This window comes from Pogona vitticeps, chromosome 3 (assembly GCF_051106095.1).
Source record: "Pogona vitticeps strain Pit_001003342236 chromosome 3, PviZW2.1, whole genome shotgun sequence".
Lineage (NCBI taxonomy): Eukaryota > Metazoa > Chordata > Lepidosauria > Squamata > Agamidae > Pogona > Pogona vitticeps.
Window position 1 is genome coordinate 231747676 of NC_135785.1, and position 21285 is coordinate 231768960.

Here is a 21285-nt window from a genome sequence, read left to right on the forward strand (position 1 = left end):
AATGAAGTAAGTTAGGAAGGAATGGAAAGAAAATCAATAACAGCTTCTAGAATGGTTATGCTCCAGATAATTGGATCATCATTATATATTTCTTATGCTTATTTTCTGTATTAGTTTTACAATCTGTAACAAAATAGAACATTGAGACTAACTAGGAAGATTCCTTCCAGCCTGGGAGAAAAGGAAGCATTATCTAATGCAGTGATTCCCAACCTTGAGTAACACAGATGTTCTTGTAGTGCAATTCCCAGAAGCCCTGGGCAGCACAGCTGGTAGTGAAGGCATCTGGCCATTGCAGTCCAAGAACACCTGGGTTACCGAAGGTTGGAAACCACTATTTTAATGAATAAATTAAAGAAACAATAAATAAATTCTTCCTGGCCGTGTTGGAAGGCAAGGAATGAAGGCCATTTTTTCTGGGACCTGTAAAGTCGTCCTCTGCTCCTACCTCAGTTCCACCCATGGCCAAACTGTTTGACAGAAATTAAACAAGAAGCTTCAGAAAAATAAGTACATGCAACAAACTTAGTAAGGGGAAAAAGGGCTACTATCCTGGGAATGTCCCTTCTACTCATTCTATTATAAGGTACTAGTTTAGTGAGGAAAAGAGAAGAGGGCACGAATCCAATTGCTAATTCTCTCTGCTATACCCACTAAACAAGTGGGGTGTATATAACTGTTGGCTTACCACTCAGTAGTTGAGTAAATGGATTTACTGTGGTGAGGACTACCAATTGCATTTTATCCCCCCTGGATTTCAGGTGCCTGATGAAAATGTTTTTCAATGAGGTTTGAGTACAGGGTATATTCAGACATTACATTCTGTCTTGGATAGGAAAGATTCCTCACAGTAAGGCCCTGTCTTCTGCTCCTTATTTTGGAGAGAAGGTGGCATCCTATAATGGGATGCACCCTCATCTCTCTGTCAGAATACATGCCAGAGTGTGTCTGAAGCTAAGCTGAACAAACTTTTGCAGTGTATACCTGCTAAAGGCTGGACAACACAAAGATATTTAATTTATAATGGCAGATAAAGGTGCTTGGCATGTTCAGGTCATTGTCTTACATCTTTCCTGCAGGGATCATTTATCACTCAGGATTACAGATAATCCGCCTAGAGTGGTCGCAACGACCAGAAAGGCAGGATATAAATAGAATGAATGAATGAATGAATGAATGAATGAATGAATGAATGAATGAATGAATGAATGAATGAATAAATAAATAAATAAATAAATAAATAAATAAATAAATAAATAAATAAATAAATAAATAAATAACAGCATGTGGAGTGCACTGTGATTTGTAAATCTGGATATGTTTTGGATCTAGTATGTCTTGTAAATGCAGCTCTTAATCCACCTGGCTAAAGGAAATTCAGAGAACTTCTAATACATGGATTTGAGGTAAAAGGATGTGAATATTGTCACCATTTTAGAAAACAGAAGGAAGGCTGATTTACTATCATTTAAAGAAAGGACATGGGTTAAACTGCTGAGTCACTGGGCTGTCGATCGAAAGGTCAGCAGTTCGAATCCACGCAACAGGGTAAGCTCCCGTTGCTCATCCCAGCAACTGCCAACCTAGCAGTTCAAACGCATGCAAATGCGAGTGTTGTAATTTACTTTAGTAAACAAAAGGCAGAGTCCGATAAGTCAGTCCAAGGTCAGAAGCCAGAGAATCAGTCAGAAACAGCAGTAATAATGCTAGAGTCAAGAAATCAAGAAGTCCAGGTCCGATCCAAGGGTCAAAATAGCTCCAGGAAATACCAAGTCAGGTTGCAAGTATTTACCTGCAAAGACAACAATTGTTTCCTGCACTGATTCATCATGGGAGCCTGCTTTATGTGGGGAGTCCATGCCTTTACATTGCTCTCAACTGGAGTCCTTAGCTAGGATCCTTCAATAATTACACATGCCCCTAGAGTTGGACATGACTGGACTTAATTGTCAAGGAAAACCTTTACCCTTACTTTTACCTAAAGGGCCTTTAGACACCTAGTTTGTGCCATGTCCTCTCCAGTGGCTGAAATGGGTTGGGACTAAAGGAAATGAGCAACATCTCATAGTGCCAGTGGTTGCTGCAGTGTTTTAGAGCAACCCAAGATGATAAATGTCCTCACAGTAAGGAGAACAGGGCCATCAGGACTAAGGACAGGAGAAAAGAAATCTCTATTACTGTATCCAAATGTTCAGAGTTTTGTTTCGAGTTCTCTCAATATACCTGATCATCATCTTCTCCTTTTTAAAAAATCAACACCATTCATTTTCTACTGGAGAAAGATTGGTTCCTAAAAGGAAAAATTTCCTGTATGCCAAGAGATGGCAAATTGTATAAGATTCATATGCACATGTGTACCAAGCCAGGCAGTCACCTTATCCCATCTTCAGCAGTGGGTGCAGTAAGACTGTTTTGTAGAGTGCAATTCAAAATATCTATCATGGAATCTTTTAGTGACTTTTGAGGAATAACTTTTAAAAGTTTTACTGTATATAACATGTGTGCAACACAGGATGGGGGGGGGTGGAGTGGGGAGGATAAATCAGCCAAGTATTCCATTGCCCTCAGATCTGAGTGTCTATGCTGCCTCAGACAAGCCCTGAGGCTATGTTTCTGGACTCCTATTGCTGTGGCTGGCAAAGTCTGATGGGACCCCTGCAGTGGACTTAGCACCCTTTTTCTCTGGTACCATGCAAAAAGGAAACGTGAAAGAGAAAGTAAGGGGATGTTTTTCTTGATTTTTTACCAGAATATGTAGATAATCAGAAGGAAGAGAAAACAAAGCATAAATGGAAGGAAAGGAAGGGAAGCATCTTTGGGGATGAAAAAGGAATAAAAAAGACTGATAATCTCTCTCTCTCTCTCTCTCTCTCTCTCTGTGTGTGTGTGTGTGTGTGTGTGTGTGTGTGTGTGTGTGGAAAGAGGCAAGTCCTTATGGGTCTCTTCTTTTTCTGCAGGACAGAAAGCAAATTTTCTTAAACCAATTACTTAATCATTATTTAATTTATAGTTGATTTGTCAATACAGCAGCAGCAGTGGTGGTGGCTACTGCTGGTGCCACAAGCTACATTTTTTGCCTAAAAGGATAGCTCTTAATGCTAAGTACAGGGTTGTTCTCACATATGCCACTTCTACAAGCTCAAATGATATACTGATTTCTGTTATTCTTTCAGTGTGGAGCAAAACATTAAGCAATGGCTGGTAAATGATGAATAACGGGACTGCCTCCTTCTTTACAAACATGTTCAGGCCTTTAGGTCATCTGCTGAGGTCTTGGGAGAGTGCCATATTGCTCCTCAGCCCCACTCCACAAGAGGTCATGACAGGGTATCTCAAGTCCTGGCATACATTATGTGGAATGCTCTTGGCATTAGCACTCAGGCTTCCAGGAGCAAAATTTCACTTGGAAGCAAAGTGCACAGAGGACATGTGCTTACAAAAAAGAAGCAGAGAGATAAAACAACCTTGTTATTTTCACAGCAAAGTTAGTAGAAGTGCCAGAAACCCAGAGAACCACAGAAAAAGCTGGAAGGGAAATGGCCCATATGTCACCCATCCATGCCCTACAGGAAGACTCCTTTTCTGGGACTTCAAAAACCTACAATACATACAATGTTGTCTGTATATTACATACAGTACCTGCATTTCCTCTTCCTCACTGGCAAGACTGTTTACACGTTCCTGAAGGATGTCTTCATGCTTTTCAAAGTTTTTCAGGAGAAGCAGCTCTTGAAACCAAATTATGTGACGCAAATCAGCAGTTTTCATCTGTATGTCCAGCTTCAGTTTTTGGTGACGCAAAAGACGAAGTTCAGCGTCAAAGGTCATCATGAGCTCATCAATCTGGAGGATAAGTAAGGCAGAAGCAGTAGTGTGGAGAAAACAGTGTGAAAATAAATTCAACAAAACTCACAAAAGAACAACTTTGTGCTACATATATTAAGAATTTTACCCAGGACTATCTTAGTTTGAAACTATGATTTTATTAATAAGGCCATGCTTGTTGTCAGCCTGAAATTATTTTACTGTAGTCTGGGAATCCTGGAAAAGATACGAAATTTCACCAAATTTTAAGATAGGCATTCTGACTGCCAGCTGGATTGATATAATAAATTCTCTCAGATTCTCAGAGTCTTGTCCAACAGATTAAACATTTAAAGCCAGGGAGAAACTGAAGGATTCTTTACTACTGTTCATGTCATTTAGCTCTCACTTAGAAACTCAGATTGTGATGATATGAAAATAGTAAGTGAAGGTTAGTATCTTCAGATTAGAAAAAAAGTGGATGGATAGCCTAAAATATCAAAGTGCAAGACACTCTAGGAAAAGATTTAAGAAGAAAACAGATTATGCACAGTCAGCTTCAAGACTTTCTTACCCTCTTGACCAACGTTTCCTGTAGATAAATGTTTCTGATCTCCTCCCGCATTGCAATTTCCAGTTCCAACTCTGTTGGCTCTGGCAGCTCAATCTCAAAACTTTTGACTGCCGCCACGGAGACAGTTCCAGATGCTACTTTCACCGACTTCATGCTTGCCCCTCGGCCCATAGTATCAAGTTCTTTTATTGAAGGAGCATGAAGGAACCCTCCTCCAAATCCTCCTATTCCACTGGCCTCTGCCGAAGTAACTGCAGGCACAACTTCTTTCACTTTAACTCGCTCTTCTAATACCTCTTTGAACTTAAAAAGCATTTCACTGTCATACTGGAAATTTTTTTCTGGAGTCTCTTCAGGAAGAAGTTGAGGAACTGGAGGAATAGGCAAATGTTTGGATGGATGCAGAGATGCCTGTATAGTCTTCAGTTCTTGTACCACACATTGGATCTCTTCAATAATAGCCACCTTGAGGTCTCGGAGGCCCACTATCCATTTGTTCATCGTTAATTTCTTTTCATGGATCTGAAAAGAAAAGGACATACTGCTTCAACTTGGGGAAAAGTTGTATTTAAAAGCTCATATTTTTTCAAAATTTATTTCATACACACAAATAATTAAATCAATAATATGAAATTAATTTATATATCAGTGTGCTCTGATTAATACCTTTCAATATGTACAGGCCAATCATCAATTTAAAAGGTCTTTTTTCCTTAGTTAAGTAACTATCTTACATAAATGTATAACATTTCCATGCCATGGCATAGCTCAACTTCTCATTCATTTGCTGCATCTGTCAAAGAACTAAGAAAAAACAAACTGAAGAGATAACTAATTAAATAATTTTATTAATGCAAGAAAACCAAGAAGTAACAAACATAAAAGTGCCTACCTATTAAAAAGTTTAAGGGGGCACTAGGGATAATGGAACTGCTTGTGTATCTGAGCACACGATTTTGAATTCAGAGTATATTTATTATAGCACTAATTTTCTCTAACCCCTACAGCAAAAACTAGGGTGTACTGGAAATGAAACCATATTATTCAAGTCTTTTATTTACCGCCACTTCTAGGTTTGCCAGCTGAGTCATTTTCTTGGCAGCATTCATTCTCATGTGTTCAGGGATTTTGTAGTTAGTAGCAGTTTTCAATTTAAAGTCCCCCATATTCTCTTGCGCCAGTCTGATATTTTCCACATCTTGAGGGTCCTCATAGTCATCGTCTGGTTTGCTCTTGAATCTGCCAAACACCAACAAAAGGCAATGTGCCTTGGTCTAATAAACCACATCAAGCCATCTATTCTGATATACCTCCGTCATCACAGAAACAAACTATTATGGCTACCCAGCTCAGCTTTTCTTTGGTTTACCCAGGAGAGTTACCATCTGGGTAGGAGTTCGGGACTGTTCTCAACTAACCAAATCAAGAGGAGATCATATCTTGATAGAGATTCTGAGAACAGATGTTACCTTTTTTGTTGTTGTGGGCTTTTGTCATCATGTTGTTCATTTCAAGGAGCACATACTGCCCTCATAGGAAAGGGACTTAACTCCTAAACAGCAAAGTGACCACCTCAAAGATCAAGCCAAATGTTTGACCTGATGCTCTTCTCCTTCACCCATATCTCTAAACAGTGGCTTCTTCACATTAAGTCTCACAGACAAGCAGCACTGGTAACCAGAATCCAAGTGGGGTCCAGAGGTGGGAACATAAGAACATAACAACCCCTGCTGGATCTCCTGATACCACTTCCCTACATCTCGCATTCTGAGGTACCTTCCTTTTAAGCCTGGAGACTATATATCTCCATCATGGCTTTAAGCTGCGATTGGCTTTTCCTCCCGAAATCTATCCAATCCACGTCTGAAGGCATCTAGGCCAGATGCCATCACCAAATCCTGTGGCAAGGAGTTCCACAGACTAACAACACGCTGGGTAAAGAAATATTTTCTTTTGTCTGTTCTTACTCTCCCAACACTCAATTGGAGTGGACATCCCCTGGTTATGGTATTGCATGAGAAGGAAAAGAGCTTCCTTCTATTCACTTTATCCATCTCCTGCATAATTTTATATATCTCAGTCATGTCCCCCGCCTCAGGCACCTTTTCTCTAAAGAGCCCCGAATACTATAACCTTTCCTCATAAAAGAGGTGCCCCAGCCCAGTCATCATTTTAGTCGCTCCTCCCTGCACCTTTTGCAATTCCACTATGTCTTTTTTGATATGCGGCGATCAGAACTGTGCACAATACTCCAGGTGTGGTCTTGCCCTTCCAAGCAAGGGGACTGTTACTGTTTTACCACTATGGGAACTTTTAGTCTAGAAACAAGACTCTCAGAATAAGATGAGACTTCAGGCTAATCACTCCCTGATTTGATGAAAAACATCTAAATATCCATATATGTATTTATAAGCAGTTACTGCGGTGGCGCTCCCGGTTAAACCACAGAAGCCTCTGTGCTGAAAGGTCAGAAGACCAGCAGTCGTAAGATCAATTCCACGCAACAGAGTGAGCTCTGGGTCTGCATGATGAGCGCTGGGTCCAGATGTACACCCAAACTGCGAACCTCACTCTTGGTGGTAAGTCCCCAAGAAACGGAGTTTCCCAGACCATTGATGTCTGGGACACCTACCCGAAGGACCTCTGTCTTGCCCAGATTCAGCCTCAGTCCATTCTCCTGCATCCATTGCTGAACAGCCCCCAGACAGCGCTCAAGGGACGAAACAGCATCCACTGTTGTTGGGAAAAAGGAGATGTAGAGCTGAGTATCATCAGTGTACAGATGACACGAAGCCCCACATTCCCTGATGACCCCTCTCAGCGGCCTCATATAGATGTTAAACAGCATTGGAGAGATAATCAAGCCCTGTGGAACCCCACAATTGAGGCTCCATGGGGCTGAGAAACTATCTCCAATCTGCACTCTCTGGGAACAGTCCTCCAAGAAGGAACGGAGCCAGGCAAGAGGCAGGCCACCGATTCCCAACTTGGAGAGCCTCCCCAGGAGGATATCATGGTCAATGGTATCAAAGGTAGCTGAGATATCGAGGAGGACCAGCAGAGACATTTTGCCCCTGTCGGCCTCCCTCAGCAGGTCATCAAACAGGGTGACCAATGCCGTTTCTGTGCCATGGCGTGCCTGAAGCCTGACCGGAATGAATCCAGGGCATTAGTTTCATCCAGAAGAGCCTGCAGCTGATCGGTCACCATCCTCTCAACTACCCTGCTAAGGAAACAAACATTGGCGACGGGCCTATAATTACCAATATTGCCCCCCGCCAAGCTCGGTTTTTTCCTTTGGGGCCTAATGAGTGTTTGCTCCTCCTGGAGAGACCCAATAATTATTGCCATAGCCCATTCCATTGTTATAGGCCTGGCTGCTTTGATTAGCCAGGCCGGGCAAGGGTCAAGGGAGGAGGTGGTGGCACGACAGCAATCAAGCACTCTGTCCACCATATCTGACGTCACAGGCTGAAAGTGGTTATGTTTCATCATGCAAGACGGAGCACTGGATGTCTCAGCTCATCCACTGTTAGTGAGGAATACATAGTATGGGCGCTTGTGCCCTCTAGTGGCCAGTTCTAGTAATGCATGTGAAAATAATTCTCTTTTTTCTTTTTCCGTGATAGTGTTTGCTATTATGGGAGCATACAAATTTAGCACTGACAATGAAGAAACTGAAACAGTTTAGAGATTTTGTATGTCTTGGTTCAATCATAAATTCAAACCATAACTGCAGCCAAGAAATCAGAAGAAGGCGGAGACTATGAAGGGCAGCAATTAAGGAATTAAAAAGATTGTGAAGTACAAGGATGTGTCACAGGAGAACAAGACCAATGTCATCCACACTCTTGTATTTCTGATTACCATGCACGGGTGTGAAAGCTGGGCAGTTAAGAAAGCTTTTATTTCTTATTCAAAGGAATAAAATGATTTATTTGAAATGTGCTGGAGAGCTCTGCAGACACCCTGGACTGCCAGAAAGACAAACAAGTGAATGCTAGATCAAACCAAGCCTGTTTATCTGGAGATAAAAATATTGAAACTGTGGCTTCCCTTCTTGGGCACACTGTGAGAAGTCATGCTTTCCTGGAAAAGACAATAATGCTGGGAAAGGTGGGAGGAAGTAGGAAAAAGAACATCAAATATGAGATGAACCTAAAGGAAGCCACAGGCTTGAGTTTACATCAGCTGATCAGGGCAGTTGAGGACAGGATATTTTAGAGATTGCTCATTTATAGGGTCATCATATAACAACAATAACAACGTAATTTGTTAATCCTGTCTCAAGGAAATTAACCATTACTATCAATAATGCAATCAATGAAGAGCCAGAAAACCTATTAAAATTAATGTATTCGCAAAGGCTTTCACGGCCGGGATCTAATGGTTGTTGTGGGTTTTTCGGGCTCTTTGGCCGTGTTCTGAAGATTGTTCTTCCTAACGTTTCGCCAGTCTCTGAGGCCGGCATCTTCAGAGGACAGGAGGCAGAACTCTGTGCTCTGGTGTAATTACTTTTTAAAAATCAGAACTTACAATTCATCCCATTCTTTCTTTCTTTGTTCAATCTTAGCTTTGGCTTTGTCTGCTTTTTCAATAATTTTCCTTAATCTTTCCATTCGATTTTCCGCAATACGGCTTGCCACTGACTGGGGCTTCTTCCGCACCTTTTCTGGCTCTGGTTCTTCCTCAGTGATGACAGAAGACTGGGTTGCAAATGTTGGTCCTGCACAAATATATATTCATATATGTCTGTGTATGTGTTTATATATACATACATATGCATAAATATATGTATAAATATATAAATATTTATACAGTGGTACCTTGACTTACGAACTTAATCCATTTTGGAAAGACGTTCGTATGTCAAAAAGTTCATAAGTCAAAGGATCATTTCCCATTGAATTGCATGGGAATGGAATTAATCTGTTGCAGCATTTCAAAAGGCAAAAAGGCAGGGGGAAAGGGCTGGAAAATCGAAATTCCAGCCCTTTCTCCCTGCCTTTTTGTTTTCAGAGGTCTCAAACGGCTTCCTCCAATGTCGGGGAGAAAGCCCTTTGAGCCCTCCAAAGGTGTCGATCACATACGTATTTGTAGACATATTTGTAGTGTCTATGTATGTATGTAGTCAATCTGTTCCCAATGTATAGTATCCCACAATGGTATTTCTTTTTTCTCTTCTTTTCTTTTTACCTTTGACTCATTCTGCCACTTTATCTATGGCTCTTTCTCCCACTGTAAACTGCTAGAAACTAGAACTGCTAATTTCTTAATTCTAGAAACTAAGAAGAAAAGAAAAGAAATAATTCCACATCTACTTACTGTTCTAATAAAACTTTCAAAGAACAGAAAAGCCAAGCACATTACAGAAGAGCCTATGACCCATTTGCTTACAAATACTATTCACTATATTCTCAAACACTATATTCTTTAATATCCTATCATAAAAACAAGTTACTATGTTGTTTCATCCTAATTTGTCTTATTTTGTAGTGCGGGGGGAGTAATTTTCAACATTACCGTGTTGGAAAGAAGCATCAACAAATATGATATGTCAATATTCATTTTGTTAAAGAAAAGTCACATAACATTTGATCAAATCTTACTGGATGATATTGGGGAGTGTAACTAACACTGGTGTGGGAAAGCATCCTTGAGCAACATTAGGAACCAAAAGATTACACTAGCAAAATCTATTGCTTATATAAAATTATACAAATTTATACAAAGCACATGGGCAGGGGGGTTATGGCATGCTTACACACAGGCTGACACCATACATGGTTTTCAGACCACAGTGCTGCATATGACACAACACCTACTGAAGTTTAAATGGCACAAGTCCATGCTTTCTTAAACTGCAGTAGGGCTTCCATCACTAGCTGGCCTGTATTGGGAGGTTTCCTGTCTGCTGACAGTGCTGGAGCTGAAACAGCAGAGTCCTCACCCACTCAACAAGAAGTAAAAATGGAGCTGCTGAAGTTGCATCCTACCATGACCCCTGAGGAAGAGCATCACTAGTCTACAAATGCGAGGTGGTTTCCCAAATATTTGCCACTGGCTGGCTGGTGAAGTTATTCTTTCAGGGGTGGGGACTTCTGTTTTCACTACACGTCAAGTGGCCAAGCTGCTGCTAAGGCCCCAATGCTGTCAATAGCTGGGAAGCCTCCTAGCACTGATTTGCTGGTTGCTGCTCCACATCCTGCTTAAATCTGAGGAATCACATTAAAACAGGAAATCTGTTTCCAGCAGTTTTCTGTCTCTTTGAGTATAAGCTTTATTGCAGGTCATCTGCAAATGTCTAATTTTTGCCACACAGGAATACTGCAAACTCTTACTAAGATCTTTTTGGCTTTCTCTTCTTTGATCTCCTTCTTTAGTCTTCCAGTCAAATTTGCTCATTCGCCTTTTCCATGATTGACTCTGTTTTCTGGATTTGTAGAAGCTTTCTGAGATTGCCAGCAGTCTGTATGTGGAGATTCGATGGTTACTTCTCATGGCACAGACCACAATTGTATCATATTCCAAACCACCTCGGAACCTGACAGATTAAAACAAAGATATCCCTTTTTACTGCCACAGCTCCACAGCTTAAAGTTGTCTGAGTGTAGTTCACTGTATCAGACCTCAACACGTTTTTATGTACTTTAAAAATAGGATCTGTAAATGCAGTCTTATAAAAATGTAAAAGGAACCAATAGATAACTGTTCTGCTCTCATCAGTATCTCTGATCCTAGAGCATCTCCTCTCATTTTTACTGCATCTTCTCCAGCAACGTTTGCTTGTTGTATTTGATATGATTATTTTAAATACTTCATTTGTGTGTATTTAGATATTTCTAACCTGCTTTTATTTATAAATAAATTCAACATCCCTAAAACCTATCAAAAACATATATGCCAAAGCACAAGGATTCCTGGCAGGGAACATACTATGTTGCAACATACTACTGTATACTGAAATGTTGCTAGTACTTTTGAGGAGAAATATAAGCTGTCTCATCCTGGCTCAGGAGAGAGGCGAAACCTAGCAGCTGTGAGGGTGCAACAACACAGTAAACTACAATATATATTTGGCCTGAACCTAAGAGAGAGAGAGAGGCAACCACAATACCTGAGGAAGAGGGTTCCATGAGATGGTTGCTATAAGATAAAACATAATTATTTCTTATAATTCTTGATGTTCAACCTATCCCTAGATCCAGGAGTAGAGACCTGTGTTTGAAGTGGATTAGGCTGGCTAATTTAAAAAATAAGAAGATGGCAAAAAAAGGAAGAAGCTGGCAATCCTCTTTGTGTGTGTATGTAACTGCCACATATGCTTTATTTCTCAAGTGAAAATTGTTGATTTTAGAGCTGTAGTTACCAAAAAAAAAAAAAAAAAACCTTAGTTACATGTTGAGTCTGAAAATCAGGCCAGAAGGCTGTAGTTGCACTTGAAGCTAGAAAATCCCATACAAGTGGGCAGGATAGTGAACAACAGGATATAATTCTAATTTTCACACAGCATTCAAGTACCTCTTGTCAGTCTACTGAGTCACATTTCAAATAAAAATGAATGATTATGGGCAGAAGAGCCAAAACACAAACAAGTTGGGGATCCTTCTTTCTCTTTCTCTTTCCCATCTTTAGTCCAGCAGGCATGCAATGGGATACGAATTATGGAAGCATGATTCTTTGGGCCAATGCCTAGAGAAACTGAGTATGCTTACCTTTACTGGGTAAGCTACACTTTGAAACAGTCACTTTTTTTACCGATTCCAGAATTCCACAGCCACCATGTGTAATGGGTGTGGGTTTCTGGGAGCTGCATCCCAAAATGTGTTTTATAAGCTCCAAAATAAGTTTTGGAGGGAGCAAAACTGAAGAAGTTTGAAAACCTTATTTTCTTCACTGTCCCCTCCAGCAGAGCAACAATCACTATAAATTACGTATTTTCTAACTTGTTGGCTAGTGCTAACAGCAGAAAAATCCCTAATCTTGTCTTACAAAATTCCTTTGAAACCCAGCAACTGGAATCTCCCTCTGCAACTCACTGCTAATTATTAAAGGACGAGCAAAGACAATCCATGCTGTATGCATTGGTTTGCTCATTTTGGACAAAAATAAAACTAACATTAGAGGAAACAAAGTCCAGGATGATTACAGTTTTTATAGAAAAGTTTCAAGGTGCTTTTTTGTTTCATTCTTAGGTAAAAAGACAAAACATTAGGTAAGAAAAGTCCCCCAAAATTATACACATTAGGAAAATATTAATTACCGATCCTGTACTTTTTGCAACCCAACGCGATGTTTTTCCTGTTCCCAAGCCAACTCTTTCATCACAAGCCGAATCCTGTGTGCTGTCTTTCTGTCCAGTTCTGCACGAATCCTGCGGTCCAGCTCAAATTGCTGTGTATTGGAAAATTAACATCATGTTTGTTTTTTTCTAGCACTTCAAAAAGTTCAGTGTAAACATTACCCAATTTCTGGTTTTATATGGAGCCCAAAAAGAGCACTGGGGATTTACTAATATAAACAATATTTGCATTTGCAAATTTAAAAGTGAGCATTGTGGACTGAAGCATCTCAAACTGCATGCACTTTCTGTCCAACACCATACATCAATCCAATTTTCTCCTAATCTCTTCTAAGGTCTTACTTCCCAAAAATATCAGTTATCAGCATGAAATCATCTTCTATTAAGTCAAATAAATAGCTAGATCTTACACCATTAAGGTATATTAATATATTCTTGTCAAATTTATTAATTACTACATTTATATTCTATCTTTTACCCCAGAAATGGGAGACAAGACAGTTTAAAGAACAGCTTAATACAACATAAGATTAAAATTAATAACTGACCTTCAAACAATTAAAAAAATATTAGATGAAAATTGTTAATTCATAATGTGGGAACCTGCTTGCTCCATCTGATAAGTTCATTTGGACTCAGTCTAAAGCCAGTTTCCTAGATTTTTGTCCAACTGGGACTTCTTTTTCAGAAACACTAGGCTCCACATTTTCAACTACCAGAAGTAAATAGGGCTTGCTCTTCATGGTTGTTGTAGATTTTTCAGACTATTTGGCCATGTTCTGGAGGTTTTTCTTCCTAACGTTTCGCTAGTCTCTGTGGCCGGCATCTTCAGAGGACAGGAGTTATAACTCTGTCTGTGTTCTCAACTCCTGTCCTCTGAAGATGCCAGACACAGAGGCTGGTGAAACCTTAGGAAGAAAAACCTCCAAACAGCCCCCCCAAAAAAACTATAACAACCATTGGATCCCAACCGTGAAAGCCTTTGAGAATACTTTCTCTTCATGTTTGTGGATTTCTCTTCTATATGTTTCAGTCCTACCTGAGCACTTGTGACACAAGTCCAAATTAAACAAACTAGTTGTTAGCTCATTGTAAAACCTGAAAGACACTAAGGTATAATCCATAGCCTATAAGGAAAGATATTCAAACATACTGCTCGGTGAAGCTGCATATGCTTGGGAAGGTCATGGTTCATTTGTAGCAAATCCTGAAACTGATGCCTTAGAGTGATGAGTTCTTGTCTCTTTATATATTTCTTATGTTCTGCTGCTCTTATTATCTGATCATGTTCCTTCTTTTGCTTGGCATTCTCAATACTAAAAAATGTGAGAAAAGAAATAATGAGAAGACAAAATGGTTGAAACTATCAGGAACAAATAAAGGATGAAATTCTGAAACTGGGTCTTGAAAAAGCAGAGTGTTTTTGTTACACTGTATTGGAACAGAAATGTGTTTCTACAATACCAAGTTTTACAATAATAGAGATTGTAACTTTTGCTTATGTTGCTCCAGAAACCACCATTATTATACTGCTGAAAGCAACGCTACATTCTGCCAAAGTCTGTACTAAATTTTGAAGTTAAGAGTACAAAACAGATAGGCACTGAAGAAACTACTCAACCTTGAGTAAATGGCAAGCCCTTTGAATCTTTGATATCTTGAAGTCATCATTTGGCATCTCTGAAAGACAAACCTGACCTTTCTACATGCTTTTCTACAGGTACAACCTTGCATCCCTACGACCCAGAAGTGAAAGAAGAGTAACAGAACTTTCAAGCAGGCCACAGTGGCTTGGAATGCACCTCTGTTTCAAACAAGCTACCTCAAAAAACAGGTTTGAGACCAAGGATCCAAGATCAATGCTTCCATTAAGCAGTCTTACCTGTAGGCATTGGGATCTTCAATATCTTGTGCTGCTCGCTCTCTATCAAGGCCTCCCTGGAGAAAAAGGAAATTAAATAAACATGGTGCTAACAACAGCTAGTAAGCTGGTCCAAGAATAAGGGAGCACTCCATGTAGATCTGCACAGCATAGAAGCATGCTTTATATAGAATAAAGCAAGACAGAAAATACTTTGTCAAGACAGGAGGGCCTGGTGTTCTCTGGTCCATGGGGTCACAAAGAGTCAGACACGACTAAACGACTAAACGACTAAACAACAACAATGAACCAAACTTCCCCACATATTCCCCTAGCTTATAATATGTCCTCCTAAATCTTACTTACCCTTGGAGATGGCACTTTAGTCCTCAACACCTTCTTAACATCTTCAGCAGAAAGGATATTATAAGTAAAGATATTGCCATCTGCTCCACAGGTCACCAGAAACCGATCATCAAAACTCGTGCAAATCCCTTGAATTCTCCCATAGTCATTATCGTGTAGGCTGAATGACCAATACCCTGCAATATTGTCTGCTGAAAGTTTTTTATGATGGAGAGGATAAATCCGTACTGTTCCATTGTCCATCCCACAGAACATTAGCAAACCAGTGGAGCTGTAGGAGTAATTAAAAAATGAACAGCTGATGGTAGCTACTTTCCTTGGTGTTGCCCATGAAACTGACATCTTTGTTCAGAATGAGAATGAAAAGGTCTCCACATTGAAGATAAAGAAATAGCACCAGCACAGGTCTTTACAGCAACTTTTGTTCTGAAACTGATCACTATAGTTTCTCAGTTCATGCAAAACATGACTCTTTACATGTTGACAAAGCTACCTATACATTATATGCCCAAAAGACCTGATTTTCACTAGACACAATCTGATTCCAACTATACAATCTGTTTCCTGTCTTCACCACTTTTACTTTTCACTTCTGGCATCAATATTTTTCACATGACAGAAGCAAATAAGTGAAGATTATGTGTCTGGTATATAACACATACAGGCACGTTTTTAAAAATTACAACTGAATCTTTACCCCATTTTAGCAGATAATTTTAATTTTTCCAAGTTTTAATGTTTTAAGCTTTTAATTTAATTTTAAATCATATATTGTTTAATTTGTCTTTTAATATTTAACTTATTGTATTTGTAATTACTGTATGTGAATTTTAATGTTGTGAGTCATTTTGGGTCCCTTGTTGGGAGAAATGTAGTATATAAATAATAATAATAATAATAATAATAATAATAATAATAATAATAATAATAATAATAATAATAATAATAATAATAATAATAATAATAATAATAATAATAATAATAATAATAATAATAATAATAATAATAATAATAATAATAATAATAAACTACTGTCATGAGACGAGTGCCAATTTGGGCAGGTGTAAAAGGAGATTAGATCAACACATGGAGGTTGGGGCCATCAATGGCTACTAGTCAGAATGGCTATGTATTAACTCCAGTATCAGAGACAGAGTGTCTCTGAATATTGTTTGCTAAATAACAGTACACAGAGGATACATTACTGCTTGTGCAAACAGGAGGCAGGACTGGACACAATTTTTCTATGATCCAACAAGTCTCTTCTTATGATCTTATATTCATGTTGGCTGGTTGATTCTGTGAGTTGTAGTCAAAAGGAATTTTTTAAGGTTCCACTCATAGATGAACACAAAAAGATGTTTGGGAATCATCCCACTATGTCTCTTATATACAGCAATCATTTTGTATCTCAATCTGCAACATATCCTCTTCTAGCCTCTTCCATTTCTCACATACACAGTATAGTAGGGAAGAATATGACCCGCTGATCAAAAGCTGCAGTGCTTGACATACATACCACCTGTTATCTATGCAATATGAGGGAAAAGAACTTCCACTGGCTCTGTGAAGTGTGGATCACAACACCAGTTTGTCACCCAGGCTCCCAAAAACTTTAGGACAGTTCTGCTACTTGCTCTTAATGGATGATAATCATATGAATGATTTACAACCCAAAGGTCTATACTGCAATTACAGAATAAACTTCTTCATAGTAATTATAATAATAATAGCAACAGCAGTAGTAGCAGTAGTAATGTTATTAATAAAATCCCCTTTTTGTATGATATTTGTAAGCATTTGACAGCACTTCATAATGACGATGATCATGTGCTCTCAAGTCAATTCCGACTTACAACAAATTTCACAAAGTATAAAATATTAAGAAATGGTTATCCAGACCATCCACACCTTTCTGGTGGTGCTCTGGGACCTAGCAGCTTGCCCAGGGTGGCTTTCAATGATCTCAGTTCTCCATTCTCCCAAGAAGCACAGTGTAGATTTGAACACTTGGCTCCTAGCTCTATAAGCCAGGTACTCCAGTGTACTATTTTTATTACTGTATATTATATTCCTTTGTATCCTGACCAACATTAAAAAAACTAAGATCATGGCCACTGGTCCCATCACCTCCTGGCAAATAGAAGGGGAAGATAGGGAGGCAGTGACAGATTTTACTTTCTTGAGCTCTATGATCACTGCAGATGGAGACAGCAGCCCCGAAATTAAAAGACGCCTGCTTCTTGGGAGGAAAGCAATGACAAACCTTGACAGCATCTTAAAAAGCAGAGACATCACCTTGCCAACAAAAGTCCGCATAGTCAAAGCTATGGTTTTCCCAGTAGCGATGCATGGAAGTGAGAGCTGGACCACAAAGAATGCTGACCGCCAAAGAATTGATGCTTTTGAATTGTGGTGCTGGAGGAGACTTTTGTGAGTCCCCTGGACTGCAAGGAGAACAAACCTATACATTTTGCAGGAAATCAACCCGGGGTGCTCACTGGAAGGACAGATCCTGAAGCTGAGGCTCCAATACTTTGGCCATCTCATGAGAAGAGAAGTCTCCCTGGAAAAGACCCTGATGCTGGGAAAGTGTGAAGGCAAGAGAAGAAGGGGACGACAGAGGACAAGATGGTTGGACAGTGTCATCGAAGCTATCAACATGAATTTGACCCAGCTCCAAGAGGCAGTGGAAGACAGGAGGGCCTGCCATGCTGTGGTCCATGGGGTCACAAAGAGTTGGACATGACTTAACAACAATATCCTGACCAAAATGTAGAATCAGTATGCAGAAGTTGTAATTTGTAATCACTGTAATCACTTTTGAGTTTTAAAGTTTAACCCGTCTTAGCACTAATCATTATTTTTACAGTATTTTCCAAATAATTAATTTCAGGGGATGGGAAACATTAGCTCAGCCACATTATCTAAATCATTAGTCCTTGCAAATATACAGGTGCCTATTTTTAAAAAATCAAATATAAAACAACAACAACTGGCATTTCACACATACTAAAACCTAATTTCTTGGAGATCCTAGCCATTAATTTGACCAAGTAACACACTACTGAAGTCATATTACCAAAACCAGATGCGCCTAATGGGATTGTCCTCTGCATCTTCTATGGGAATAACATCAAAAGGCTCATCTTGCCGAGCCTCAGGTTCTTTTTGGTGTTGCATAGGAGAAAATGCACAATGGTATAGGAATCCAGTATCATATTCTCCCTAAGAGACATAATAAGAAGATGTTAAAAAGAGAAAAGTTGGGAAGCTACTTACATAACAATAAATTATATAATCTAGATTCCCTAAAGTTACCACAGTTTAAGAATTCCAGACTAATCCTCACCCATTCCACAGAAAACTGCCATCACAAACAACATTTCATAGCTTTCAGGTGTAAACATATTTTGGTTCTGGCTGACAGGATTGGACACACTCAGAAAAGGAAGTGTGCAGGACTCATTAAAATTTCAAATGAAAGAAGGAAAAGACTAATAGCATGCAAAGACGCATAAATAGAGTATACGTTGTTGTTCTTGAATGTAGCACTTTTGATCTTCTACATTTTGCCATTTAAATGTTAATCCTGCATGCCAGCAATACAACAAACAAAATTCAATAAGATCTCATTTTTATATGTTATTAAAAATTTCTGATTCTATCCAAGTCGGAACAGAATTGAGCTAGAAATGAAAGCATAACATACGAGCACTGTATTAAACACTACATTAAATAAATGGCATCAATATAGAGGTCCTACTTTTTAGCACCTGTGGAGGGAAGAGAGAATCCTGTGAGACGGAAAGCTAACAAGAGGGTAAACTGTCCTATTCGCATACAATTTTCCGGGTTTGGACCATATAAAGGTAAAGGTAAAGGTTCCCCTTAACAATTTTTGTCCGGTCGTGTTCGACTCTAGGGGGCGGTGCTCATCCCCGTTTCCAAGCCATAGAGCCAGCGTTTGTCCAAAGACAATCTTCCGTGGTCATATGGCCAGTGCAACCTAGACACGGAACGCTGTTACCTTCCCACCGAGGTGGTCCCTATTAATCTACTCGCATTTGCATGCTTTTGAACCGCTAGGTTGGCAGGAGCTGGGACAAGCGACGGGAGCTCACTCCGTCACGTGGATTCGATCTTATGACTGCTTGGTCTTCTGACCCTGCAGCACAGGCTTCTGCGGTTTAGCCCACAGCGCCACCACGTCCCTCTTGGACCATATAGGCTTACACAAAAGTATGTCTTTAAACTGAACACTGCAGTCAATGTTTAATTTACCCTGAACATGCAGCTTTCCAAATCATTCATGCGACAACATAGAGAACAAGAAAAACATTCTTGGTTTTTTGTTTTTGTTTTTTGATAATCTATGACTCCACCTTAAAACAGAAATAAAAATAGGTTTACCATAGATAGCCAAAATTTCCCTGGTCCAGAGTAAAACCCACAAAGAATTGGGCTTGGAGTCTCTGGGAAATAGATTTCTGGTAGTGGTTCCTCTTCCTCAGTTTCTTCCTCCGGATATTCAATTTCTTCGAGTTCTTTTCCCTCATCCATTTGTTCCTTGATCCACTGCTGCTTTGCCTTCTCCTTCTCTTGTTTCACTTTTTCCCGGCGTTCAATTTCCTGTTCCCTCTTTATTGACAAGAATAAAATAAGAAGAGTGGACATGTGTGGTTTTAAATTGTTTGAACTGTTTTTATGTTTCAAATGGTCTAAATTTCAGAAACAACACTATGGTTAAAATCCTGTTGCTTTCTTATATACATGGAAGGCAACAGTGTAACAGTCAGACACACTTAGCTGGCAATTAAGGAGTCACTACTGGGAATTGCTGATGGTGTATATGCCCACAGCTTGACTTGCCCAAGAATCCCAGTGAGGACTTCTTAATTGCCAGCTAGAAGTAGCTGAATGTTAGACCTTTTGCCTTTCGTATGAGTAACAAAGCAAGAGAACTTCAGTCTTTCTGTTTTAAACTATTTAAATAGTTTTCTAATATTATTCTTGTTCCCTGCCCTGAGATCTCACAATATAGGACATGATATAAAGATTCTGAAATAATAATTTATAATAGCCCAGGATCTTGTTTTCTACAGCACCCAAACAGATCAAAAGATCTCAGCATACCTATTTTTTTAAAAAAAACTCCATTAAGTTCACTGTTCTTAATTCCCAGCCTTGAAATATTACAATTTCCTTCCTTAGGAGAGTCATTGAAGTCCACCCTGAACATTTACTTTTTGTCTGAGTGAGCATTACGCACAATAGGTTAATTTTAATTCCATGTTAATTATTTTCCTTATTGATTTTATCTGCTGTACTGTCATTTATACTGTTATTTACCCATAGTATAGAAATTAATTTAACCAGCCTTTGACTTGCTATCTGGGCAGAGCAGTACTAGAACAGTTTATAGCACACTGTTTAGAATATTGGGGTAGTGTGGGATAATGTTTTAATGAAAAACTGATTTATTAACAAATGAAAAGATTAAGTTCTAGGACTGCTGCATTATTTCATAGATTCCTCTTCGTCTCTCACGTAAATGTGGTTACTTGTTCTACATAGCCAAAAAATATAAATAAGTTATGCCTAATACCACACAAATTTACCTCCAGCACTCCCCACTCATTGTGCAATTTACGAAGGTTGCAAAATCCCAAACTGCATAAATTATCACAGCAGCATCTTGTGTTACCAACCCATCCAGAAGTGGAAAACTTGAAAGTCACATTGTGAAAGTTGCCAAAAAAATTAGCAAGGGGGAATATACCATTGTACAGCTGGGGCAGATAGCTCACTGCGTTGGGTACTTGGCTGTGAAACAAAAGGTGCAGAATTCAATCCCCCACTGTACTTCTTGAGAGAAAAGGCAGCCTGTGCAGCCCTAAGTAAACTGTTTGGTCCTACAGTGTCCCAGAAGAAGAGAATGGCAAACCACTTCTGAGTAATTTATATCTAGAAAACTTTGAAAAGGGTCTTCTTAAGTTGGAATTGACTTGAAAACATGCTATTATAATTGCTGCACCATTGTATAGCATTCATTTCACATACTGTGCAATAATCTGAAGAGGTTAAATCCATTCAGTAAAATACTAAAGATAATTATTCTGACATCATAGCAAGGAATCTTTTCTAATTGTGCAAATGTGCATCATTTTGTCTAAAAATATATACTGTGTATAATGGTGTGGATCCAAAGAATTAGGAACAGAAATAAACAAGCACCTAGTGCTCTTCTACATATCCTTGTATAAAATTGCACAGAAGTTTGTGCAATAGGCTCTATAGCAGTCGTGTTTTCACTTATGGAAGAAGATGTGAAACTAATGTTAGCTTTAGTTTATTTTAGTTCAAAATATACTATAA

At 39.1% G+C, this 21285-nt stretch overlaps 1 protein-coding gene across 3 annotated transcripts in view; it reads right to left on the reverse strand.

Moving 5' to 3' along the window:
* The window catches only part of CFAP44 (cilia and flagella associated protein 44), a 60023-nt gene that overhangs the window by 17371 nt on the left and 21367 nt on the right, over positions 1-21285 (reverse strand). For all 3 annotated transcript variants that reach the window (XM_072993833.2, XM_072993836.2, XM_078389949.1), the window contains 11 exons: positions 19321-19548; positions 17990-18135; positions 14908-15178; positions 14563-14618; positions 13834-13996; positions 12642-12772; positions 10720-10922; positions 8915-9104; positions 5440-5617; positions 4379-4900; positions 3640-3843 (listed from right to left, as the gene is read on the reverse strand). In XM_072993833.2, the coding sequence (XP_072849934.2) occupies positions 3640-3843; positions 4379-4900; positions 5440-5617; positions 8915-9104; positions 10720-10922; positions 12642-12772; positions 13834-13996; positions 14563-14618; positions 14908-15178; positions 17990-18135; positions 19321-19548 (2292 nt within the window). The remainder of the gene's footprint in view (positions 1-3639; positions 3844-4378; positions 4901-5439; positions 5618-8914; positions 9105-10719; positions 10923-12641; positions 12773-13833; positions 13997-14562; positions 14619-14907; positions 15179-17989; positions 18136-19320; positions 19549-21285) is intronic.